Genomic DNA, 27,905 nt, shown 5'->3' with positions numbered 1-27,905 from the left:
CAGCCCTCCTCTCTTCCACCAGCTGACAGACAAGGTCAGGGACTCATCCTGCCTGTCTCTCTCAGCTCCTGACAGCCTTTCCTCTGGGAGACAAACCCCGGACAACCCTGCACTCGCTGGCACGCACCGTCACCAATTAATATTGCATCACCATTTTCTAATCTGCCCCCTCAGGACTTACTTCTCAGGGTATGAACAGACCACCCCACTTTCCTGCGTCTCGACCTCTCTCAGCCTCCTTCCATGGCAGGGAACAGACCCCCAGATTTCTCCATTTATGTTTGTGATTTATTGTCTCTTGCAATGTTCTTTTGCAGGACTCATGCATGAATAAGATTTTTTTCTCTGTTTTAAATCAAACAAAATTAAATGCCTTTAAGAGAAAAGTCCCACTCCAGTCAGTTTGTCTTCCTGTGCCTACTGTTGAAAGTTTGAGCTTCACTGTGTAAAATGATTCACGTTCAATAGAAGGCTGTTTCCACATTCATTTGTTGAAGTCAAAATTTTCTCTGTTCTCACAAAACGGCTGATTTTAAGAGGCGGACCTACAGCATGATTAGTGACATCACAAATAGTTTGAAAGCCTCCAGTGCACATACACTGGGAACAGACCCTACAGTGAAGTAGGAGACATCTTGTGTCCAGCAGTTTAGCTTTTGAAATCAAAAAGATTTGCATATTTATATATATTCTGTTTATGAAGTTGCCTTTTTTTTAGCCTGCCAACATTAGTTTTTTCAGCTCAAAACACCTCTGTACTTAATTAAGACCTCAGGGCAGCTAGAATAAATCTTGGTCTTTTACGTGGTTAATTATTATTCTTTTCTACTCATTACATTCTTAGAGAATGAATGTATAATACACCTGTTAAGTATTGTAAGGTGTGAACCAGAAAATGTCTTTAATAGCTTTTCCAAATGTTGGATTGATAGAGATCCGATCAAACACACAGAAATGGTCCTGTCATCTCTGGAGGCACAATTTAGAAATGTTCTTAAACATTTTACCGTAAATCTTCTCTAAATTAAGGACACTATGTCCACAGCCACTGAGTTTGTACTGTAAGTGAAATATAACACAGTATCCATCTCTTTCCGGCGTGTGAAGTGTGCGACAGACGGATCAGAGAGAGATTCTTTTATGGATCTCTTCACGATGTTGATACGTTTTATCATTCTGATGCCCCGTGTTAGTTTGGGAGTTGGGAACATGACTTACCACTCTGTCCGATTGCTAGAACTGAGATGAGGAGCACATTTGCCATTTGTTTCGGCCGTGTACCTCCATTCTTCAAACTCCAAACTACTTGCAGTGAGAGACATAACACCTCCTGCGACCTTAGTGGATGACTTATCGTCCTACCTTGGGGACTGAGTGATGTGCTTGTTGCTCTGAGAATAGCTCCAGCGCTGTCCGTCTGGGCTGGGGTCGGGAGCTGCCCGGGCAGTGCAGTGTATTTGTCTGAATCGCAGCTCCTGGCTTGCACATTTGACTCTTCCTCTCATACATGCACACACACAAACAGCCCACTGACGTACACACACACACATGCTACTGCTTAGTATAGCATGATGGAGGAGCGCGGGGGCCATGTGTCACACCTTGGCTGCTAAAGCACTCACCTGGCCTCTCGTCAGCACTGATAGATTTACACTGGCCCTGCAGGGGTGGCATACATGCACACACACACACGCACGCACACACACACAAACTCAAATTGTACTCTAGATCACTTGTTCTTGGTCTGTTTCTTCAAGAACATCAGTCTAAAGGGTGTGAAGGAGAGGGAGAGAACGGAGGAATGTCAACCGGCAGATATTGCTACGTCTTATATCCCACCCTCCTCCTCCTCATCTTCATCACCTGAGAATGATAGAAAGAGTTTAATTGTCAGCTGAGAAGCTGTCGGTCTGCGCGTGGCTGACTTTATTCAGAAAGCTGACTTCCAGACAGCCTATCTGCATGTGTGTGTGTGTGTGTGTGTGTGTGTGTGTGTGTGTGTGTGTGTGTGTGTGTGTGTGTGTGTGTGTGTGTGTGCGTGCGTACGTGCGTACGTGCGTACGTTTGTGCATGTGTGTGTGTGTGTCCCACAGATCGCTAATCTCTCTGAAGTCCTGTTTGTTCTCCAGGTTTGCCCCCACTACAAACATTTCCCTGATCAAAGCTGTTGAAAAGGCCTGCCACTTCAAACAAAGTATACACACACACATACACAGATACGCGCGCACGCATCCATTCCAACACAGCTCTACGGCCGGCATGTTGTCATGGCAACCACATTAATCCTAAACCAACCAGCGTGCAGTTGTTGCGTCAGGCGAGCCAATCAGAGGAAGAGACAAACCGGAGTCATGAGCTCAATCACCGTTTCAGTGCTTGTTTAATTTCAGATGGACAAGTTTATTTTCATTGTAGACACACAGTAGACGATAGGAATACTGTAATACAGCTGCTGTAAAGTATTTGTTCAAGCTGTTACTGTAGGTGAAAGGATTTCCTGGTTTCATTTAAATTCATTGGCTGTCTCCAGCTTCCCTACATCTGTTTTTTTTTTCTTTTGGCAGTTATACAACAATCCTCCCAAAAAAATCATTTTTTCATATATTCCAGAAGTCATTTAATTTCCTGAGATAAGCAGTGATGTTATCTGAGACATTTGATGTCAGCTTTATCAGAGAGTTGTATTAACAGCAGGTGTTACGCTGCGTTTAAATCCTTTCAAGTTAACTTACACGGAGATTAGGGAGATGGATAACTCCTAGAAGTTTCACCTTTTTTAATCACAGAAACAAAACCTAAAAAAGAAAAAAAAAATACTGTTGATTTACCCTGCGGATAGAATGAAATCTTTTTTTTTTCTTCTTCTTTTTGTTTTTTTACTGGAGGTGCTGTTATACAGTATCAGCCTGTACTGGATTGTAGAGTAGACCTTGGTGATACACTTTGTTGAATTGTGTACTTATATTAACCAAAGTTCCAACAATGTCCAGACCCAAAGAAATTCACAGGTTTACTCAGGTAATGGTGCATTTCATTTGGAAGTCTGAGACAATACGTTCTGGGAGAGAGTGAGGAAGGAAACAAGACTAAACGTAATGTGAATAGAATATTACTTTGTCTGTGACCGTTTGTGCCCAAGTCAATCAGATCTGTTGATAAAACAGATTCAGTCAGGGCAGAGGGTCCAGCAGCCACGGATTACCTACCTGTCCCACAGCCAAGACAAGTGCCACTGTTTAACAGCATTGTGCCAGGTCCTGGAGCCCCTGGCTCTTTAAGGAAATGGGAGATGACACTGGGATTGGTTTAATTTATGGCGCACTCAAAACACACCCATGACTAAATAAGAGTCTAAATACAACCCCTAAGGCTATGCGCCTTACTTCGCAACCAGATTATCCACTGTTTAACAGGCAAAAGGCAGTTGGAAACGCCCTAAATGCACTTTTGCCGTTAAAATAGGGCCCCAGGTGTTTTTTCCTCCAGAAGGTCTGGCACTGCACCTGATTCATTTTTCCAGAGTAGGCTGGCTCTGAGCAGTGGTTCCTGTCCGACCTGCAGAATATTAATTCATTCAGTAAACATGCATATCTAACATTACTCTATGGAAGAGGCGTAGTGCGTCCTGAGAGTGGACAGCCGATTAGGCTGCCAACCTTTGGCAATGAGATGAAAAAGTCTGTAATTCATAGTTTACCCATATTATACAGAAACAGATTATTATCCGATGCCATTCTCTGACAGCTGACAGCAACACGCTGGCTGGACTATTGCAGTATCTGCAGAGTTGTCAGAGAATCATATAGCTTGTTAATTAGATGCTGGAGGAGTCACTGGTTTATTTTCATTGGCCAACCATACTATTGGCTCTCAAACTGAGTATTTTTGTTTGCTTCCTGGGATCCCGAAGAGGAGGTTGTTGTTGAAATATGGACGTTTGGTAGTTGAACTGTGGGTTTTGTATTGAGCATCATCATGGATTTCCCATTTTTTTATGTCATCTTGCTCTAACCTACTACCTGAATCAGAAGGCAAACAAGATGATTTTGTCTTCTCATCAGCACCAGTTGGCCCAGAATGGACAGACTCGGTCCAGCTTGATTAATTATGACTGGTGTTAGACTGTGAATCAGCTGTGCAAACATTTCAGCCGCCCATTGCTTATATGGATGTGTCAGTATTGCTGTTAAAGTGAAATTCAAGAGACCCTTCTCAAAATGTATAGGAATATATATATGGCTGATATACTGTTATCAGGGTTTTAACTCAAATAGCGTTATCGGCGTCAAGAATCTCATATCAGTCTGTTTTTTGTCGTGAACAAATACAATCTGCCTTATATTGTTTTTGAGTGCCTCAACCTGAAAAAAGGACTTGGAGATTGTTTGTCTATGCCCGAACAAATTAAGTTAAATTTGCATAGATAGCTGTGATCAATGATTTAGAGTTGACAACTGTCTAACTACAAGTCAGTAAATGTCTTAAAAATGCTAGTCAAAAAAACTCAAATCAAAATCTCTAATCGTTCCAGCGTGCCAAAGCAGGCTGCTTTAAAAAGCTTGACAGGAGATTTTGACTATCTGACTGAAAAACGGCATGAATAAACACCTATTACTAGACCAGATATTCTGCTGAAAGCTTTGGAAATCACTAAAGAGCTGAACATACCCACAGTTGAGTTCAAAGTCTTTGTAAACGATTGATGCGCCGAAATGGACTGTGGCTCCCTTGCAGGACTTCTCACCCAGCGCCTCCTCTCAGACTTCAGAGAGAAGCCACTGATTCTGATGGAAAGCTGATCCTCTTTGAGATGGTAAAATGGAATTAGACAGACCTCAGGGCTATAGTTTGTCATGTTTGTTGTATTTATTTAAATATCTCAATTGAGAAATGTGATTATCGCATACGATTGTTATTGATATAGTTTGAAAATAGCATACTTGCCATATCTCGTTTTCCTTTTGTTTTATCTGCAGTTTTGTTTTGTTTTTCCAAACACAAGTTTTTTAAATGGTTGTAGCAGAGTACATTTGTTTTCTGACCTATGGGACAATAGCTTACATAAACCATATACATACATTGCTCAACTGAGTAAACTGCTTTCCTCCTCCTATGAGTGTACCTGTAGCTGTAACAATAGACAATTCTTTCAAACAGCACTGCTGACTGTGTCCCACATTTTTTTCCTGTTATAAGAGTGAGAAGTGAGAGAGTGCCCCCCTTTTTAAATGAGATACACCACTGTTAGGGATAAAAATGCCAGAAATTGAAAGTGGAGACAATAAAGACTGCTGTTGGGAGCAAATAGAAACAGCAGAGCCATTTTTACTTTCCTATGTTCTTGCCAAAATTTAGATGACTATTTTGGAGCTTATCACCTCCCCAGAGCCAGCCCTTAACATAGAGACTGCAACAAGTCTAACCCTAACCCTGCAACAAGGAAACAGCTAGCTTGACCCTTACCACAGTTCAAATATACACCTACCAGCACCTCTTAAGTTTACAAATTAAACACTGATTCAAAGAGCTAGTTCGTTACCTCAAGCTCGAGTATGTCATGCCATCGAGAGCTACTGTGACTTAACACACGGAAAAGCACTTTGACAAGAAGACAAACAGTAAAACCAGCCAGGGCAGACTAACTTTAGCTCTAATGGCTTTAGCGCTAGCCATTTTTCCTGCTCACCTTTGTTCCAAGACTTAATCATTCCCGTGTATTTAAGCCTGTGTTTAGCCCTCACTCTCTGTTGGTTCGTCTGCATCTCCTGCATTCCTATGTCTTCATGTTTTTCTGGGTTTTATTTAGTTTAGTTTTTTGATTTTTTTTCGCTCTTGGATTATTCCTGTTTTGCTGCCAGCTTTTTTGCCTGCCTTTTGTTTTGGGGATCTCAGCTTTTTTTTTAATAAAGCTTGCTTTTTGTTTTTGTAACTGCCTTCCTTTTTGATTGCCGTAGTAAGTTTCTGGTTAATGAGTGTCCGGCTATCGAATTAACCGAAACTTGACATAAGTAACACAAACAGGAAACTGTCAAGAAACCGTTACATGTTATGACACATAATTAAGGCAAAGATGTTCCCAACTTGTTGAAGTTAAACAAAGCAGACAAGAACATTAGTGCAATTTGACAATTTTTTACTTTGCCTCTTGCTATCTGCTTTAGCATCTTTCTAATAGGCTGCTAATAATAATTGTGTATGTGTCAGGCAAAGTAGAACTTGTTCTAACACAACCATTCACTCTTAACATACTTGAATAATAACATATGAACAGCTGCCCTACCCAGCTGATCATCCCATAGCTATACAGCTAGCAGATAACAGCTAAATGCATCTTGACTTTATACAGGAAAAAAGGCAGCTTTGGGGTTTACCTTCACATAAAATTCAAAATTGATATAAAATCAATAATAAAAGCTGACACTTAGATTATTTTTGCTCAGTCTACAGGTTTCATTATCATCTCGCATCTGGAAACAGCCTCAAGTATAAACTGGAAAAAAGAACTAAAGCACAGTTTGATTGGCTCTTTGTGTTTGTGGTGTTAATGAAGAGACGGCACATATTATCAAATTGTCTTTGTTATTCTGTTATTGTTTTTGGTGTCCCGGTGGCCTGTTGATTCGAGTGGAGCACTAAGTGGTTGTTAATGGCACAAACATGACCGTGGTTTTAAAATAGCAGACCGCCCATTAGGCTGGTATTAACAAGGTAATGGCCTGTTACTAAACTGCTGAATGACATTGTCGCTGCCGCCGAGCCGAGCCGATGCCCACAATGCACACATGGACACACAAGACACACACACACACACACACACCAGATGCAGTTCTTCTGTGCACCAATACATAACTACATCCAAGTTTTTCATATTCTGTGTATGTGTGTCGTACAGACTGGTGAGCAGAGCTGCAGATTGAAAGTGATCTACGGTAACTTTGAGATGCGAGGAGAAAAAAGGAAGAGATGAGAGACAAGGTGGAATCGAACAGAATAGAAAGGAAGAAAAATTGATTGAAAGACATAGCTGGGAGGTGTGACTGTAGTTATTAAAGCTGGGATGCACTATGGTTGTTTACCTCAGCCCGGCTGTATTGTTGTGGCTCAGAAATTATTGATAGGTAGGAAGAGACGGAGTAATAAAGAACCGCACGTCAGTTTTGTCTGCACGTCTGACTGCTCCGCTTCTGTCTGAAAGGCAGCACTGGTCCAAATGACATTTAACACTAAACTGTGTCCTCTTTGTCCACGTAGTGCTCCAGTGCAGGTGTAGTACTGTATGTCCGCTTGTGCATGTGTAGGATGTTGCATTCCCCAAACACACAGTCGTGTACTATACACACACAAACACACTCTTACACTGTGGTGCAGCGATAGGCCAGCGCAGTAGGGGGTATATCCCTGGGAAATCATTTCTCCCTCTCCTTTCTTCCTATTTGTAACTTGTCCTTTCAAGCAAGACGGTCCTTAAAGTTCAGTGGCGCATTCTTCAAAAAAGGCTATTACTGGCTGCCTCTGATTCTGTATCATGCCGTGCGCAGACCAGCCATCCCTCCTTTTTATGTTCCTCTCCTCCTGTCATCATTTTCTGAAGGCAAGAGAGGAGAAGTCAGGCTTTCAGAGAGGCCTGTGACCAATGCCTTAAAACCCTAAGCAGTCCCCGCCTCTGACTTTGCGCCAGACGTCCGTATCATATCGCTAAAAGGGCGTATTGCTTTTGATACTTGACAGAGCTCCCTTTTTGTCTCTCTCTCAGTGAATCTCCGTCTCGCCCTCTGTGCCAACTGTCTATCACTCGTACCCGGCACTTACAGGGCTCCATAAAACAGTGTGTGACTGTAAGAGATACAGGCTGCCTCTGAAAGGCATGAAGAAAAGCTTGAAGTTGGCCCTGAAGACTAGACAAAGAATAAAGGTTCACACAATAGACTGTGGTCATAAGGCTGGGTTTCTCATCCTTCTCTGGCCTGTAACCACATTTTTAGATCTCATGTCTTATTGTCATATCAAGATGGATGTGTCATTCTGTTTTCGAGAGCATGAATGTAGCTCTAAATGTTGCTTATTTCAGACAAATTAAATGTATTTTTCTAGATAAAAATATATTGAGGGTATTAAAATACAGTATGTTAAAGGAGACCTATTATGCTTGAAAGATCTTTACAGTTAAAAAAAAATAAAAATAAAGTTCGTACCAACAGAAGCTCCTCTCTCCCACAGGAAACACTGCTCCTGAAACACCTCATCAGTAGTCCCTCCTTTAATTCTGCGACTTCATGACATCACACTGTCACCATGTCATACATTTGCATAATTTATCCGGCTAGTTTAGCACGTAAAAGTTGATATAGCACAGCTGCTCTGTTGTTGTTAGTGGTTTTGGGTCAGGCATGTGTGGACTGACCAATCAGAGGAGACATGGTGGGCCTTTAAACAACTATATTTTTCTCAAAAAACTCCAGTGACTGTTTTTGACAAGGTAACGCTGAAAAACCCTCAACAACATAATGGCTCATTCAGCCTGGGTTGTCACAACCTTTGATTTACTGGATGGCATCAAAGCGTCCCGCAGGTAATTAAACATTTATGTCTTCATATGGTTCACTTTAAGTAGCATACAGTATTACAGTACATTGTTGTCTATGCCTCAGGCTTTTCAACCTAATGTGTTTTGCTTAGATATTAAAGAGCAGATTAAAGGGACAGTCTGGGTTTGTAAGTGGGCTTGTATGAAGTAGACTACTTATCCATAGTCAGTGTATTATCAACAGTAAATAGCGGTTGGCATGCACCCAGTTTGGAGAAACAGCAGGGGTTTCAGTTTAAAAACCGAGCAATGTACTGCTATTGACGGAGTCAGAAGAGAGATCAAGAGAAATCAATTACAGTTTAAGTGTTCCTAAATTCAGAATATTTTCACTGCTTTACCTTGCCGTCAGGCAGCCCTTTCCTTTGGCACTATGTTTTCTCAACCAAAGAACTTTTGTATTTCCTACGCATTACGCACGCCGTATTACTGCACACATCAGCTGTTTGAGTCAAAATGTCTGCCTATTTTGGAAAACACAACCAAAAAAAGACAATCAAAATGAACAGCAACAACGGAGTGCTGCTCACTGTGGAGACGAGACTAAGGATTTATGAACCACAGCATACAGAAGAAGAACTTTTCGAGTGAAAGGGGGGCTCCTGTGGAAACTGCATTTCTTTTAAAATTAATTTTATATCAATGGTTACATACATATTCTTACAGAACTGGAGTTATAGCCAGGCTGAACTTCTGCTGTCAGTGGACATGACCGAATCCGACCCGATCATTTCTAAATTTTTGTCCGAAACTGGCCCAGCCCAATAGGTTCAGGTTCAAAATATACTAAATATAAACTGTTATTGTTTCTTGGAAAATGGGCCTTTTTTTAAGCTAAAGTACGTTTTGCTGCTGACCTTAAGCGCAGCAGTACATTGTTTAGCGTCTGTCCAGGTACTCCAGAGTCTGGAGTCCAGACTGGGTTGTGCTGACAGCCATCAACTGTAGGTAATACATACACAGTGTGGATAAGATCTTTGATTCTACCGCACTTCAAAAAACTCAAACTATCCCTTTAACGCCCCCTGGATTTTTTTTCTGACCTCCAGTGGATTACTCACCTCACCTTGTTGCAGTGATGTACAGCTGTCAGTATGTGTCAGTTGGGCAGTGAAACACTCTTTAAGCCTTGTTTATGCCAGCAGTACATAAATCTGCTGCTTAAATTAAATATCATGTCTGGATTTAATATTCTATATAATTGGGTAGTCATCATTTAGGTCATTATTGTCACGGTTTATCCACTTGACTGGAGTGGGACCCTAAAAGGACCAGAGCTCACAGTGGTAGCACTCTGCTCCTCTGGTAAATGATGGCCAAAGGCCTGCATCTCACTACCACCTCTCACCATTAACATAATGAGAAAGCCCTTCAGCACAGGTTTGAATGCTGATGTTTAGGACAGATCGTCTCCCCTTCTTCTCATCCCTTCGTTGCTCCTCTCCCTCTGTCTGTGTCCCCCTCTGTCCCTCTGTCACTCCCGTCGTCTGTGACCTCCACTGTCATCACGGCTGCCCTTGAGGAGCAGAAATCTCTCCATTTCACAGGGACCAGCCATAAGGGGGCTTGATTGCGGCAAATTGATCCATAATCACACAGCGCTCAGAGCTTTTTATCCTGCCGCCTCTTCATCTCCACTTTAGAGGCCCGCCGTTGGCGTATTTACATGCTGTCATCTCAAGGGTTTCCTCTGCTCCCGCCCTTCTCTCTGTCCCTTTTTCCCTCTCTCTGTCTCTCTTTTTCTCTTTACTTCCCTCTCTCTATAAATCTCCCAATTTTCTTTCTCCTTTTCTCTCCTTCTGTCTGTTCCTCCCCTTTCTGTCTGGATGTGATGCCAATCGGAGTGTCTCGACATGACCATTGTAATCCTCTCCCTTGGCCTCCTCTCTCTCTCTCTCTCTCTCTCTCTCTCACACACACACACACACACACATCCCTGACCACCACATCTCTGCTTTTGATTGCTCTCTTCAGATGCGTACACATCCTAGATGGCTATGATGGCCGAGGAGACAGAGAGGAAGTGAAGGAGTGAAGGATGGAGGCGGGTACAGAGAGGCAAGGGAGTATAGAGATGAGTAGATGATGAGATGAACATATAGAGGGAGGCTTCAGAGGTAGAGATGACTGAGTGCAACAGACACCTCAACCGCATCATGTTGTATCTCCTCTCTCCCCTCTCTTACCTTTGTCTCACTTGCATCTGCTTCTTTCTTGTCCATCTAAATGTCCGTTTAGACATTGCTAGTTACTAGTTATTGCACTGTTAACAAACGATAGAATGCTTTATAAACCATCCATATAATAATTGTTTATTGTAAAGTTGCAACTGATGCACCTTGTTAATAAATACTGTGTAGTTCATCTATAAACATTATCTGGATGGTTATTATAAAGATGCTACTGATGTTTAAAAACCTTTGCAATTGCTTAATAAATGGTTAATGAAGCATTTCTTTGTTTGTTAATAGTCAAATAACTGTTGCTGTCATGAAAGTAATCATAAAGTGTTAGTATTTATTTATTTGTTGCCACTTTTAGGCCGACAGAAATGTAGTATTCACTGTTCCTCCCAACAGATTTTTATTACAATAAGCTGAGGGCTTTAAAATAGAAGTTACGCCTGCATGTTGGGAAACACAGTTTACAGAAATAATAAATGAACAGTGAGCTGTATCGATCAAAGGTGAAAATTACAAATACATACATTTTTTGCGTGAGTGGGGGGACTTCTTAAATTACATTTTTGTAAATGTAAAACAACATTGGTGTTTGTGGTGAAAAACATTGAAGAAGAGAGAAAAGATTTTGAGGGAGCTCAGTAAAGTTTCATGTGTTGTTCTGCTGATTTCCTGCCTCTCTTTGTTCTCACTTCACCTCTGTCTCACTGTTTGTCTTTCTGTCTCCCCCTCGCTGTCCTCTGTCTTTCCATCAATCATCCTCTGTGTCTCTGTGCGTCCACCTGTCTGTGTAAATATCCTCTCCTCTGTAACTTTCTGTTTCCGTCGGTTCAAAGAAAACACCGTGGCCCCATTTTATGACAATTAGCGATGTTTACGCAGGGATTCAATTTTCCTCTCTCGGTCTCCCTTTCTCACTCACCCCCCTTCTCATGGGTTTAGCTGTGTAATGTGTGGTGTGTTCAGTGACAGGGGATGCTTTATGAATGTGTGAGGAGGCCTTGGCGGTGCCCCTGCCTCACTGCAAAAAGATGAGCTGAATAAATCTGAGACACGCCACAGGCTCATCGGCACCTATAGACGCAAACACACACACATGCACACACACAGATTTAAGTCAGGGACCTGGTCAATTCCTGAGGAAGAAAACAGCATCATAAAACTCTTATCACTTTAGAGCCCTCTGCACTTCAGCGCATATCCCCATCCCCATCCCTCTCTCTGTTTCTTCTGTCTTTCTTCCTCTCTCTCTGTTTGTCCTTGAGGTGGCAGAGGGTGGTGTCAGCGGGTGGAGCGAGGGGGTGGATTGGGGGGGGGCTGGTGTGAAGAGGTGCAGAGCTTTGATGCTTGTTGGGGCTCACTCAGCTGGGCAGTACACGGTGCTGCATCTCGTCCCAAGGCTCTGTATAAATTCAACGCCAGTGACAATTTACAGCTCGCGCCCATCCTCGATATGACGCACTGAGCAGGGCGCCAAGCGTGTCTTGTTGCCATCTCACCAAAGTGAGGCTAATTTATTACAGTGTAAAACCCACAGAGCAGAGAGAGGTGGGGGGGTGGGGGGTGGGGGTGGCAGAGATATAGAGAGGCCTTGGTTTGAGACTTGTGGTATAATATGGTATAAAGCTGTGGCCAGTGTGCAATGTTTTTTTATTGCACCACTATGGAGCAGGGTTACTTACCCTTCATTGTGTACCAAAGAGTTTAGATGTTCCATATTCAGCCTACGATGCTATTTAGTTTCCAATAAGAAAACATTTAGTCGACATGTCACAAAGTTTGGACAACGATGATATTAAAAAAGTAATCAAAACCTGCCTCCATCTCCCTGAATCAAATTTACTATTTAAGTGGGTAAATGTATTTAAATATATGCCATGATGCACCGAGAAGGCCTTGACAGGCCTTCCTTTGTACCTGCTGAAGAAGAATGATGAAGACGGTCTCAGTTAATTACATCATGTCACGACTTATGAGATTGAACCCAAAGTTCCCAGGACTGCTGTCTCAGAAAGAGCTGACCAGCACAATCAGGAGCTGACCTTCAGAACCCATTAGATTTATGTTGTTTTTCACAGGCACTTTTCTTCTCTCCGCTAATTTACATATTTATCAGAGCTGATCGTAGTTTGACATCCTTTAATTTTTTTTCCCTCCACCCTCTCGGCGAGCTGCGAGAGAACGAGCAGTAATGTGCCGTACAGTGCAGCGCGTGACTTTGGCAGGTGAGAAATATGCTGAGGGAGCACTTTGATTTCGAAGTGTGGGCATAAATTTTGCCTCTGCCGCTTTCACTCACTCATTGTCACGTCCGTCCCCCTCCTCTGCTCGGCCTCCACCCTCTTAATGTGGCCCTCTCTCACTTTCTTTCGCTCTCTTTCTCCTTTTTCTAATTCTTCTACATTTTATTTATTTGTGTTCTCTGAGCTGCCGTGACAGGCCCACAGTGGACTGTGATGACATGAGGTTAAAGAGATTCATTATCTGGAGACATGGCCTCTCAGCAGTAGGTAGCGTTGCCAGAGAAAGAGAGTGAAAGCAAAGTATAATCCTTTAGATGCAGTACTTTGCAACAAAAAAATAGCATGTAAGTTTTTTAGCACATTCGGCCAAATTGCATGTATTTTTATTTAAAAAATCACAGAGCAAAAGCTACTTGAATGCACTTACAATGCTTAATCACCTCTGGCAAGGAGGTTGTGTTTTCACCCAATTTTGTTTGTTGGTTGGTTGATTTGTCAGCATAATTACACAAAAACTACTGAATGGATTTCCGTGAAACTTGGATGGAGAATGGGTGTCAGCCCAGTATAGACCAAATCTACTTCTGGTGCAGATCCAGGCATGTTTCAACAATTTCATTCACTGGGGAGTAAAGTATGGATCTTGATTTTAAAGAAATCAAGGCAGCTGTTGAGCCTTGGCAGAGGTATGAGCACTACTGCCGTCCAAGGAAGCCTTGTTATAAGTTTTCATGCACGATTATAAACATTTGAATCTTCTTGTAATGCATTAAAGAGATGACCTTCACATATTCCTTTTAATGTTCACCTAACACTGCTGGATGTCCACATAGGTTTCAGAGCACGTTCTTCACGCTGTCGCGATTTGTCCAGAATGTCACTTCTTCTTCCAAATCTACACAGAGGGGACAAGTTCACCTTTTTCTTGCCATTTGAAAAAAAAACATTTGTCGATTGATTGATTGATAGGTCAAAAAGTTAACAACAACTAATCATTGAAGTCCTCATTAAGCAAAAGTATAAAACATTTGTAGGTTCCCCCTCTCCAATGTGTATTCGCTCTTTTCTTTTTGTGGTAAATCTGTTTTTGTAACTAGACAAGCAATTTTAATATGTCACCTTGGGCTCTGGGAAATTGTGCTGATCTTTGGCCATTTCATACACTAAATAATTAATCGAAAAAAATCAATAATTAAAATAATCATTAGTTGCAGCCCTGATGTACACACATACAGCATCATGCTAACCAAATCATCATAACACACTGAGAAGAGGACATTTTAGCACACCTCAAAATCAAAGATAAGTAAATGATGACTTTTTAAATGTTAAATTGTCATATAAATGAAATGGCGGTGACGTTGGTTTGACATTCAGCTCAGCACTCCACGTGGAAGACACTGATTGTTTAAACACTGCTGTCCTGGGTTGTTCTTCCCTCTTACAATCTCCTAAAACTGTCTGCCAAGAAAGACAGAGAGTTCCAGGAAACAGGTCATTTGTGTTGCTTTGTAAGGCTACCTTTCCATCGGATCCCTCACCTTCTCTTTCTCTTTTGCTCCTGCCTCTGGTTCCCTCACTTTATCCGTCTCCCTCTCCCTGCCTGCTGATCTCTACTGACACCTTGAGGTCAGAAGATGCTGCTGCAGCGCCGTGCTCTTGATAACCATCCACAACCTGACCCTAACCTTCATCTTATATGTCACCCACACCCAAGCCAAAAATTAGATTTCCCTTTACATACAGCCTTGCTTTGATACTCGGTTCCTCCAGGTTGCCTCTGGGTGTCGGGGTGCCTATGGAATAGAGAGACTTAATTTTGTGCTACATCGCTTGGCTGGGCACAGCCAGATACAGAGAAATGCAGAGATACAGACACATAAACACAACAACTACTCTGGGAGCATTTGTGAGAGCCCTGAGGAGACAGTCACACACACACACACACACACACACACACACACACACACACACGACTATGTGGGATAAACAGTGGATCCATTGTAAGCTCCAGGAGCCTGCTGTAAGAGATTGTTTTGATGAAGCAGCAAGGGTACACTAGCACTGAGACTAAATGTAGCATGGCCACGATGGTTGAATTCCCCAACAGTCGGGACCTTGGCAGCCGCCTCTGGTTTGGCTCACAACTTTCTGGCTTCTTGGTTTTACTGTAGGGATAAAAGCAATGTGTGTATGTCTGCCTGCTTTTTTTCTGTCCTGATTGCAGCTTTGTACAGTACTGTACAGTGTGTGTGTGTCTCATGGCTGTGTACTTGTACCAAGAGCCTGTGCGGTGGCCTGGGGTCGAGGCCAAAGTAGAATTTCTAAGTGATGGAATTTCACAGCCACCGAGCACCCAGCGGCCAGCCAAACCGCAAGCACTCACATTTACAACAAGCGGCCCGCCCCGCTCCACGGAGACTCCTGAATGGCAAAGCCATTTGTCTCTGTGAAGGGCAGAGGGAGAGAAAAGCGAAATAAAATCAGAGGCAGAGTACTTAAATGGAACAACACTTTTTTTTTTGTTTATGACCCCTAACCACTCACACAGACACACATGTGCACACGCACACACACGGACACACACTGCTCTGAGGCTAAATTGGAATTAAGGAGAAGGAAAGGTGCATAGCCTGTTGCTAATTAGCATTTTCTCTGCTCAGCACAAGCGACTGGAAGAATCGATAAGATATTAAGTTTGTGTATACCGATGAGGCACACAATCACTTTCATCCATTAGCAACAGCAGATTAGAGGAGAAACACCGGCCAAGAAAACAACAAAATTTTGACCTCTGTGAATGGGAACTGTTTTTGTTTTTGTCTGTTGTGCAGCGTTTGAGGAATGATCCTCAAATTATCTACAGTAATAAAAAACATAACCTCTTACGTCCGGAGATTAGGAGTTTTAGAATCGAACATTTTCTGTCTTTTTGATCCTGACTTCTTGAATTTACTCCTCAGGTATCAAATAAGACATAAACATATTCTCGCAATTCTCATGTAATTATATGTTTCAGATTTAATCATTAGTATCTCCAGGATGTATAGTTCAAGTCTTATTTATGTAATAATAAAAAAAAAAAAGTGACTGAAAATGCTCAAAAAAGTCTCCAAGGTACAACTCATCTGTTCAACATCCCTCTCCAAGGCAGACTTAGAGCAGGGGAGGAGAGAAGTGTCTAGACAGAGAAACGTCTTCAGCCACGACTGAAAACTTAAATCAAAGAAGACCTCTATCAGGTCACACCTGTTGCTGGCCGATCCCGACCTCTGTAGATGTATAATTCACCTCTCCTGTTGAATATTCTGTGCCATGTGTTGGTTTGATGTTTGATTCATGTGTCTCTGGCTGAAAACGGATGGCCAGGTCAGTGTGTGTTTTGACCCCGCCTCTCAGACTGGACTGTGATAGGTTACTTTTATATTTGACTCTGGCAGTAACTTAAGATAATAATATTTTAGTCTATAGAAGGTTTTGTCATTGCGATCTACAAGTTTGCTAAAACTACACTGATACCAACACCTCTTTCTCCCTTTGACACTTGTTAACACCTTTCTCTCTCCCTCCTTCAGACCAACACCAGAGTCCGGAGAGGGAGAAGAAGCTGGTGTTTCTTACAGCTCGTGTTCACCCTGGAGAGTCTCCTGCCTCCTTTATCTGTCAAGGTAAAGTTTTAATGTGAGGTCGGCGCCCTCTCTCATTGATTTGATTCAGATGCAGCACCACTGGACTGTATGTTGTTAGGTGGTGCACACCAACACACGTCAGAGTGCATTATACGTATGTGTTGTGTAATAGGTTTACATTTTCTTTTACGTTGTTAATTGTTAGTTTATTGCTCAATATAATTCATGAATTTGGGAATGACTTGTATTTTTTGCTATTTATAAACTTTTACATTCCAAAGAGACCAAAATCCATTTATGGGTCAGACCATTTAACTTAATGAAGGAAAATGACTTAAAAAGGAATTTTTAAAACTTTATTTGCATTTTTTTCTTGTGTAAATGATTCATGCCTACCAAAAGTTTTGAATCTGTCCGGCAGACTGCCTCAGCTGGCAGCCGTGACCTTCCTGCAGTGTAATCCTTTGGGGCAACTGTGACTGTTACCTCCACTAAAAGTGCTTGTTTTTGCTCCTGAGAGGCAGAGGATTTTAGTGTCTGGCAACATTACAGAAACAATTCCTACAGAGTCAGACCATTTGTTAAAGATTCTTCAGTTACCAGAAACACAAGTCTCGTTCAAGGACAAGTCTCGCTCTGAAATCTCACATGATGCATTGTTCCAGTTGTTGCCTCCTCTAGATTGTCAAAATCAGTCAATCAGTTTCTCTAGATAAACCCCAAACTCCTCTCTCCAACTCTGACTCATGTTTCCGCCATCATCTTCCTTGAGCGAGACTTTTAAACATAGGTTTAAAAATACCATTTTTCCTTTCAATGGCAGTTGATGTTCACTTTCACAAGAATCACAAATTCCTACTGTATCACACGTAGAGCATTACGCATGTTCCTACACAAAAGAAATGAAAGGTAAGTATGTGATTCACATAAACAGATGAGCAATCTAAAATGTGAAGCTACCTACAGTATACAATGTATTGTTCAAATAATGTGAAAGAAATGAGTCTTGTCATTCTTTCTCAAAATGCTTTTCTTTCTCATGTCATGAGATAAAGGCCAACATATAACATTTTCTTTATTCTATACCATCTCAAGTGACAAAAACCAAGATACTGACATTTCTTTTTCCAGATTAAAGGGACCTAATATGTAGAATATATGCATCGTCAGAACAAGGGAGCAAAGGCCAAGATATCCTCACATTTAGTCTGTAGTATAGGTCAAGCTCCAAAAATGCTTAATCCGACATTTCCCCTTTTACCCTTGTAAATACACCCGCCTTTCAAACTCCGGTGATCCGGTTTTTAATGCAAGCTTACAGTTATAAATGTGAAGTTTCAAAGCCTGAACTGATATAACCCTGCTGACATCCTCAGGGCCAATTTGTCAGCTCCCTCCAGAGCCACAGGTGACATTACACAACTGTTTACAAAGAGAAGTCACCTTACTTAGTACACTGAACAGGAGAGCCCTTTTACATTTCAAATAATTTTCGGTAGCTTCTTTTAAAACATGCTACATAAACATATCATTCATTACATTTCTCCTGTTAATCCAATCTGAAACCATGTGCTCTGCTTCTGAACCTGAGATGTCTGGATGTTACAGGAATAGATACAACAAACTATATTTCTATATAATATCTCAGGAAACACGATCTGAGATATCATAGGGTTGCATTGTCTTCGCTTCCGAGCTCTGCTACCTCAAAACTAATAAAACAGCTTGAAAACTGGGGAACCTTTGGGAAATTGTCTCCTTGTGCAGTACAGCAACCTAAAAGACAGTTTTAGCAGGATTTAATGACTCTTTGCTCCCTTCCTCCTGCTTAGACTGAGGTGAGTGAGCAGGTTCACTCCTTCTGGGTCCCACTTCCTTGTTTATAGGTAGGAGGTCTGAGGAGGGGAGGGCTGGTGCGATAAAGGGACGGAGGGCACGGCCCTACCTTTAGTGGTGGTCCCTGTCCACTAGTTTGACTCAGTAAGACTGAGCAAAGTCCATTAACGTTAACGAGGTGTAGAGAGGATGCTTGTGAGGAAGGGATCCATCCATCCATCCATCCATCCATCCATCTGTCTGTCTGTCTGTCTGTCTATCTATCTATCTATCTATCTATCTATCTATCTTAGATGTGTAATCTAATTATCTCATCTACCTACATAATCAGTCTGTGTGTGTGTTGGTTTCAGTGTGTGCGCATCATCACGAATCAGATGATTTGGCTTCCAGCCCGCCGTGTGCTGTCTGTTTTTCCAGCGCCGTCAGCTCCATTCCATTTGTATCGATTTAGGCTTGACGTCTCCTATTCCTCCCCTGATTCTGACGATGCCCCTCGCTGTCCTTCCTTCTCCTTTTGTTTCTCAAAACTCAATTAACTGCCAGCCCGTCTTTGGTTTTTCTTTCAAGTCTATTTCTCTATGTGTGTGTGTGTGTGTGTGTGTGTGAATGTTTGATAGGTGTGATCGACTTCCTGGTGAGCCAGCATCCAGTGGCTCAGATCCTAAGAGATCATGTGATCTTCAAGATCGTCCCCATGCTAAATCCCGACGGAGTCTACTTGGGAAACTACAGGTACACAAAGATCTTTGAGTTCTTAATTTGAATGCATCTCCACTTCACATAGAATTAGCACATTACACGGTTTTATATCCTGCTACGTGGGATTATACCCTTTTAACTCCACCTTAAGGGAGCTTAATGAATTCATATAGCTCACAGCAGTGCATTTGTTAGAAGACAGTATTTGGCCGTAGGGCTGTTCTCTCTGCCAGTCTCTCGTCCACCCTCTCCTCCTCTCTGTCTTTAACACTATTGCTGCAGCTCTGTGGGCATCCTCCTCTCGTCTATTCTCTTTCCCTTCTTCATAATTGCCTTTTACTTAATAGGCTCAGCCCCAGGAATACTAATGCACACTGAGATAAGCATCAGCAGGCGGCTCCCATTGTGTTTGTGAGTGCCATCTAGTGGCGGTGCCTCATCGCTGCTTCCAGAAAACATTTGCAGGGAATCTCACTTGCTGTCCCCGATAGTGACAATCTCTATAGTATTGTTGACAGTGGTTGGTGGCTGCTTAATGGCTATTTTCAGTATCCTGCTTTCACACAGAGCAGCATATCGACAGACGTGTAGAGATAGTCCTCACCTCACCAACCACACATGCTCATTTATACACATGCATGCACTTTTTCCCAATCTTTCTCACACACAGATACCACACAGCTATACTGGCAGGATGCAATGCAGAGCTGACTGAAATGGATACATGCAGAGCAAATAATCAATGTCAGTTAACCTGGGATGAGCGCTTTGTTCATGACTGGCTGCTCAGTGGCTCTACATTCAGTCAGTAGCTCCTGTATCATTAACAAAAGCGTCAATAAGTGTCAACAAACAGGGCAAGAAACAGGGCAACTCAGGATGCGTTTTTATATGTCCTGACTGTCCTCCACTTCAGCTTCCTGCATGGTAAATGATGAAGATCACCTCCCAGTCCCTGGTTTAGCTTCTGATTAGCTGACTCCATCCACAGGTCAACAGCTGGCTTTGGGTTAAATGTCTCTGTTGTCATCTTTGACTGTTGAATGTGCTTCAGGGCTGAGAGACAGAAATTTAACGTGCTTCATTTTTTACTGGAGCACACAGATTAAGGCAATAAACTTTACTAAAGGACCTGCGGTTCTATGCCATATGCGCCATGACTTCAGCAGAGTCAAGACTCTGTGTAGCGACTCTGTACAACTCTGTTGAAGACTCACACGGCACTTAAATCCACATGCTCGCAGTTCACTGGAGTCTCTCCTGATACAAGATCTGTACTTGCGCTGCATTGCTCCAAGGCAGTGTAAGAGACAATTTAACCACCTCACTGATGTTGAAGTAACAACAGGATTGCTTGTATTTACTATTTGGACCAGAGGACGCTGCCAAGTGTTTTCCTGCTTCCTTTAAGTGCATCCATTCTCTCACAGTGGTGTCTCTGTCAAGTTGCAAGGTGGCCTTATATTTATGAAGAATGGTGCACATTGTTGTCTTGCCAAAACAGGAGAAGTCTTGTATTTCCTGTGGCCAAATTAAAGGATCAAAAACTAAAAAATGATCACATAATATCTGCTTACAAACACCTTCGATTTAACTCCTTTGTAAATGTGTCATGAGAACATATGCCTCATTGTGAGTGCAGAAATATTAAAGAAAATAAATTCACACTATGACCTTTTGGGGACTCTATAATTCATCTGTCTATTGAGTTGATTTTGGGGGAAAAAACATTGCTCCATAAGGCTGGTCAAATACTCCACAGGGGGTACGTTTAATCATTTGTTATATATTTTGTAAACTATCATTTCCCATTAAACGTGTGTGTGTGTGTGTGTGTGTGTGTGTGTGTGTGCGTGTGTGTGTGTGTGTGTGTGTGTACAGGTGTTCTCTGATGGGCTTCGACCTGAATCGGCACTGGCAGGATCCCTCTCCATGGGCCCATCCCACGCTGCACGCTGTCAAACAACTCATAGTGCAGATGAACCAAGACCCAGTGAGCGAGCATGTACACACACACACACACACACACACACACACACACAAACACACACACGAATGTACGCACATATACTCACACACACAAATTTGCGCACGTGTCCTCCATACTGTGCTCTACGTTCCCTCTCCACAGTAATGTCTTCTGGTCCCAGGTACAGTTTTCTGCCTCCCTGCTTGGTTCAGCATGTTCTTCCAATCAGTGTTTAGGGTGTGTGCACTGGGGAGCATGGATAGGCCAGTCAGCACATCTAGAATGTCAGCTAGGCTCTCCTGGCCATTCAGAACATACTACTGAAGCAAGTCTCTCTCAAGTGCTTTCAGTCTCTAACTCTGCTCTAACTTTTTCCATCTCCAGTCTCCCAGTCAGAGGAATGCTACACAGGCAGGTCGGGGATTTTTCTCTTTGTTCCTGATGTTAATTATAAGCAGAGCGGCAGGTTGGTGGGATTATTGAAGGTCAGTGTGTGTCCTGGGAATACTCTGCCCTTTTGTACACTCCTCTAATCCTGATAAGAGAGGGAGCGGGCCGGGGCGGGATGCAGGGCAGGCCAGAGATGGGGTGAGGCGCGGGGCTGGCATCGGGCAGATTAACCTTTTCCCCCGGCGCTGACACACTGATCGATAGACTCTGTGATGGCAGGGTGATCCACTCATGCCTGTCATTCACACACGTACACAAACACACACATGCTCATCCTGAGCAGACAGACGCATACACATACTAACCCCTCATCACACAGCTAGAATTCAGCAGCGCACAAACAGGTGTTCTCAAATGCATGAGTTTCCACTGCCAGCGCTGGTTTTATTCTCTCTCAGATGCGTTATTTTACAATTAAATTGAAACTTTCACACTACTATATAGAGGAGTGGTTCCAAACCTTGGGGTTGAGAGCCTCTTTTAAGAGGTCTGAGGATGAATTCAACACAATTTTTACGCCTTTTATGCAAGGTTTTACAGGCAGGTAAACGCGCTTAAAGTTAAAAACTTTCCCTTTGTCAGCGGGCAAGTTTGCCTTACCGTTTTTTTTTTTCTGGTGTGTCACGTTCAATGCTGGATAACAGCGAACAGTAGAAAGCAGCAGATTATAGCACATCAGACATTAGAAGACCTTTTTTAAGTAATCACATTCTGAGTTAGACACATCAGTCGCTAAGGAGTGAGACATCTTGCTTCTTTCTCATCTCTGTTGAGAGTTTAACATGTGCAGTACCCTTCAGGTGCTGATATGGAGGCCAGTGTGACGATGTTTCGGTGGCTTATTATTAATATCTTTTACTTCTGTCTGTTTTTCAAACTTAATGCTGACTGAACAATGTTTGAGGACTGCTGGAAGATTTAATTCAGGATGAACCATCTACTTATCACCAGCAGGCTAACTTCCACCAATAAGATCAACAGTGGAAGAGCACAACCAGTAAATAAGTCAAAGTTCGGCTAATCAAACTCGAAAACATCCTTTCCAGTGAAAAAAGCCTCCCTTGCCGTTCTTTGCTCTTCTTTCAGTGAAGAAGCTCCGATATAACTGATGCTAGCAGAATCTACGCTAACCTCTTCGGAAGCTGTCAAGTTGTTTCTCTCGCTGGTTGTCACACCTAAATATGCCTTTAACCACCAGTGGCTTCTCATAGCCATTACCCTGCGAGGTAAACCAATTGTACCCATTCCCACTGAAAACAAAAGCCAGATATCAGTGGATGTTAGTGTGTTTTTTTCCAGGGGTCATGAGATGATTCCTGGTGTAGGAAAATAAATAAAACTAAATTTTAATTACTTTTCTTGGGTTTTTGTATAAGTTTACCTCTTCAGGCCTTGAATAATTATACAAATTACCATTAGAGAAGAGTTCACAAGTAGCTTCATATTAAGAAATGGTTGGGGACTACTGATATAGTTTCATTGCCAGTACTTTGTATTTATTCAATCTCATAAACATTGAATTAATGCCAGATTTTTACTTACAAATATTGCTATAGCCCGATAAAAGAACTTCATTGCCTGCCACCACAGCGACTTTAAGTTCTCTGTCTGCATAAATGAAGTCCCTAGTTAACACAGTGCTGGGCCATGCTTCTTAAGTCCACTCCTGCTGGTCAGATGCCTCCCATTCCCCCTCCTTCTCTGTTGATAACCATCCCAACAGCACTTGTCCTCCTGTAGCCCCCTTTCTCCCTGATGATTGCCTTCAGTCTTGCAGAGTTAATTTGGAGGCTTGGGCAACCTCTCCTCTTCTGTCTCTCTCTCGCCACAGCCAGTTAATCCCATCAGACACACTACTCATGTCTGGGGCTCCCAGATGCCAGTTTCAATGCCAACTCTGAAGCCAGGAGGCCCTGTGCTGCTGCCCTCCATTCATGCTCATCTCACACAGCGGGCATGGAGTCTAATGAGGCTACCAAGGTTGGAGGGCTCCGCTGGAGGACTCCATTAACAGGAGATCGGCAGCAGCTACAGCAGAGCAGTTGGGATAAGCAACCATATGTGGTCCAATCACTAGCTGCTAACTCAGTGTGGCCATTTGTTTAAAAGCTAGGAGACTGAGAGGAGGCTGGAAAGGAAGGTCATTATCAATTTAAAGGTAATTTTTCAAACTGTGCCCTACAACTGTTCCTATAAACTAGAGCCTGCAAGTAAGGGGCGTGTAGTTCAGAGGACCTCAGAGTTTGGAACGTTCCTGACAAAACCACACTGTGTTTACAAAGCGTAACATCTCAGCAGCCATGGAGGAAACAGGTGAGACGCTAAGATTTATTTTGGACTTTTTTATCACTCAAACAGATTAATCAATTATCAAAATAGTTGGCGATTAATCTATTAATCACTGCAACTGTACCAGGATCGATCAGCAACATGTGACCAACTCATATCGTGCAAAGAGTCAGTACAGTCCTCTCTGTAACGGCTAAATCAAACACAGATACATTAACCTCATAGTAATTGGTTGGAGAAAGACATTAGCCAGTACTAGATGATGTTCATGTGTCTAAAATGTTCCTGAGATGTGGTGTGTCACTCACACAGGTAGTTGTCTGGTGGCTTGGGGCAACAAGCTAGCTAATATAGCTTTAATAGCAGCAATGTTTGTCATTTTAATGTTGTTGTTGTTTGCTGTTAACTTTGCAAAAGTGTGTTAGGAATGCCGGTCTTCATGCCTATGCGATAATAGGACAAATAAAGCAAATGTTTATAGTGTCTGTAGGCTACACTAAATTGTAATGGACTGTTCCCGATAAGCACAGTTAAATTCGTAAAAGTTAGCTTACTTTCTCTCAGTGTTTCTCCATTCACAGCATATTGCTGTAATCCTTCTCTGGTACGGATCAACCCGATAACAACAAACCCCAACGTTCAAAAGACATCACAGAGGTCATCATTGACTTTTGGAGTCACAGGTTTAACTTTTAAGTTTAGCGAGTTGGTAGACACGAGACTTTCATTATGTTTCAGTGCTTACAGTTTAAAGTTACAGTACATGATGCCTGTTGAATTCAAGAATCATAACACAAAAACGTGTTTTCAATAGCCAAACTCTCAACCATGACCGTCACTTTAGAGTATAAAATGTGTAGCGGTCATTGTACCATGCTGTACAGTCCTACAGGCAACATATCAGCAGGGTATCTCATTTTGATGCGTATTTCCCTGAATCAAATTCAACCTTATTGTAAAGACCCAATGTACTCACATGTCAGGCAGGAAAAGTTGAACGCGTCACACCAAGTGGACCAAATTTATATTGAAGTCCGATCTATTACAATATTTATGCTATTCATACATCCGTTGACTTCTCATTTTCCTCGCATCTCATCAGCACAATTTTTGCTGTCTGCAAAATTTCATTTTACAGGTTCAGAAAATGTCATGGTAAGTAGGTGTTAATTACCAAGCAACATAAATGGAAATTACCCCCAAATTAGCACAATAATTACCTCAAAATTTATTTAACACTTGAATACTTTCTGCTCTTTTCCAACAAGAAGTTAACAAATGGTTAGAAATTAGCAGAATATTAGTATTAAATCATGTTTAAGTAATTTTTAGGTAATTATTGTGCTAATTAAAGACATTTAGAATATATTACTCATAATTACCAACTACTTACTGTTTTAGGATGTTATGCTCATCGCTCCCCAACATCTCTATGTAAACATACCTGCGGGGAGTGATGAGGTCGGAGCCTTGGCGCCAAACTCTAACTATGTTTAGCTGCTCCAATAAACATTTCAAACGTGCGATGTCTGACTGAACTGTCATTCTGTTGTGAGGGCATCAGTTGTGAGCGCTAATTCAATTCAAGGTGCAGTGCAAATTTGCTTTGGGGCCTATGACTTATTTACTACTGTACTTTAGATACCCACAGTTCTCTGCGTAAGGCTTCATAATTCAAAGTCACATTGCCCTCTGTTGCACAAAGAAGCCCATTCAGTTTCAAACCCAATCAACCATTCTTGTGACAGACACCCTTGTCACTCCAAAGTGATTCTCCATCATTGTGAATTCAGCAGCGCTCTCTTTCTGCTGAGAAAATAGCTTCCTTGTTCTGTTCAGGGCAATAACTTCCCAGACAAGTGTTATTTAAATCAAAGCTTGTAGCGGGAGCAATCTACGCTACATTGGTATTGATGGCCGCAAACTTTTATTTGACAGATATTTGTATAGAAATTCAACACCGCTGCGAACATTTGCATTCACTCGTGTTTATGCAAACTCTGTCTGTCCTGAACAACAACACATGATGTTTTAAAATCAGTAACTTAAAGTCCCATCAGCCAGCTCGCTTGGAACTGTTATTACGATAATGTATGAATACAAAGTATGCACAGTTTCCGTTTGGCACAAAGGCTTTATAATAAATAAATATTCCTCATTCAGCGGAAGTGATACCAAGCCTACAGTTGGATTGTGGGGCGGAAGAGGAAGACACTGAACATGCATTCATCGGAAACAAATGCATCATGTACTCCTGTAATGTCTTTTTAGGTGATTATTATTTTAAATTAACATATAACTGCATATACAGTACCCACTTCTGTGGGTTTCTGTCACTGCTGCCGATCCCACTGAGAATCAACACCCTCCCGATACCTTTCCAACAACTCTCACCAGCCTCCCAATATAAAACCAGGACTTGAGCTCTCACAAGCTGCTGACCGAACGAAAAATAACGAAAAAGTGTCCAATGGTTGTAGTGATCAAGCACTGGACACTTGTAGTAAGACATCATGTTCAGGCACCAGCTCCGCTTAAACCTCTTTGACGAGCTGAGATGTGGTGAAAACTACACATGGTGTAGATGATGGAACGAGTCGTAATTCTTAAAGATCGCATTTGGTGTATTTGTATTTGTACAGTGGAGTTATGGCAAGAGGCACTTGAAGCGTTATCAGGCTGTAGGGGGAGCATTGTTTATAATAACATAAAACACGTGTTATACCGGCTTCATTCTTTAAGCAACCTAAGAGACCCTGGTGTTTCAGGAGTTAGTGGGCCAGCTCTTGGAACAATACGTCAAGAAAGAGGACGCCACAGGGATGCCCGTGTCTTACTGACTTTACTGGTCATATAATAGGACAGAAGCTGTGATTCCTACTATGCAGTTTCCTTGCTATGCGCAGTGTTGAGGTAAACGTTTTTGGTGATCTTTGCTCCTTTTTTCTTCTTTTTCATTTAAAAAAAGAGTTCATGTGCTTAATGGGAGACGGAGACATCAAATAAGCTTACATGACTGATTAGAAGATCTGCTGGATCTTACTCCTTGATCCCACCAGACACATCTATGTGCCCTACGCTTGCCTTATATTGTTGACATGCTCAGATTGTGTTTATTTTGCCATTTTCCTAGATTTTTGTTCTTCTACCATGGGTGAGTGGGCTACATAGTTGACTGGATTCTTTCTTTGTCCTTTTTAAGTGTGTTTATTGTTAGTAATTACGAGTTTGTGTTGTGCTGTAGATCCCTAGTGTGAACAGGTTGTTTTATTTTGGAAATCGATCGGCTGCTTAATGCTGTTCCTGTGCCAGACTTCCTGTCTGGGGGTTAGAGAAGTAGCTGTTCATTTGTTTCTGCTGTTGGCGTCCTCCTTGATTTTGATACCATTACTAGCTGACATGTAGGAATAATTACAATTGCCCAATGCCCAATTGAAAAAGAAAAATACTGAAGAGCTCCATTTTTTTCTTGCAGATGGCTCAGGAGAGGGGTTTTGAATCTTCTCCTTCTTCTTTGAGATTTATTGGTGGTTCACAAAAGACTAGTTTTGTTTTGATAACATATTTCTTCCCTGTTTATTACCTTTGTGTAGCCTAGTTAATTCACACAAACCACTTGTTTGAAACTCACCTAATTCACATTCACATTTTCTTTTTGCAACATTTAAAAACTTCACTTCAAATTATTATATAGACAATTATTAGGGAATATAATTAATGACCATGTCATCCATAGAGCAGTTAATGTACTGATCATTATCCAAATCCATTCTCTGAGTTTGTTTCTCTGCTGCCAGTGGTCCAGATAGCTTAATGCCGCTTTAAAGGGATCATGTGCGTATTATTCACATTATAAACATAATGTCAAATGTAGAATAGAGGTATGATCAAGTACATCCATTGTGTGAATGACAACTGAGTATTCACTATAAGCTGGCTCTAAAAGTCCTCACCATCCATCTGAAGGCAACCTTGCTCAAGCTGTTTCATAAAATTCCATCATTTACCATCTGCAGCTGAACA

At 41.9% G+C, this 27,905-nt stretch overlaps 1 protein-coding gene across 1 annotated transcript in view; it reads left to right on the top strand.

Moving 5' to 3' along the window:
- Positions 1-27,905, top strand: part of agbl4 (AGBL carboxypeptidase 4) — a 280,634-nt gene that overhangs the window by 230,820 nt on the left and 21,909 nt on the right. Inside the window, exons 7-9 of the mRNA XM_084355474.1 lie at positions 16,583-16,675; positions 19,093-19,207; positions 21,056-21,167. Coding sequence (XP_084211600.1) covers positions 16,583-16,675; positions 19,093-19,207; positions 21,056-21,167 — 320 coding nt within the window. The remainder of the gene's footprint in view (positions 1-16,582; positions 16,676-19,092; positions 19,208-21,055; positions 21,168-27,905) is intronic.

Source organism: Pagrus pagrus (assembly GCF_965226575.1).
Source record: "Pagrus pagrus genome assembly, chromosome: 6".
In the NCBI taxonomy this organism is placed as follows: Eukaryota; Metazoa; Chordata; class Actinopteri; order Spariformes; family Sparidae; genus Pagrus; species Pagrus pagrus.
This window is presented reverse-complemented; position numbering and strand designations above follow the sequence as displayed.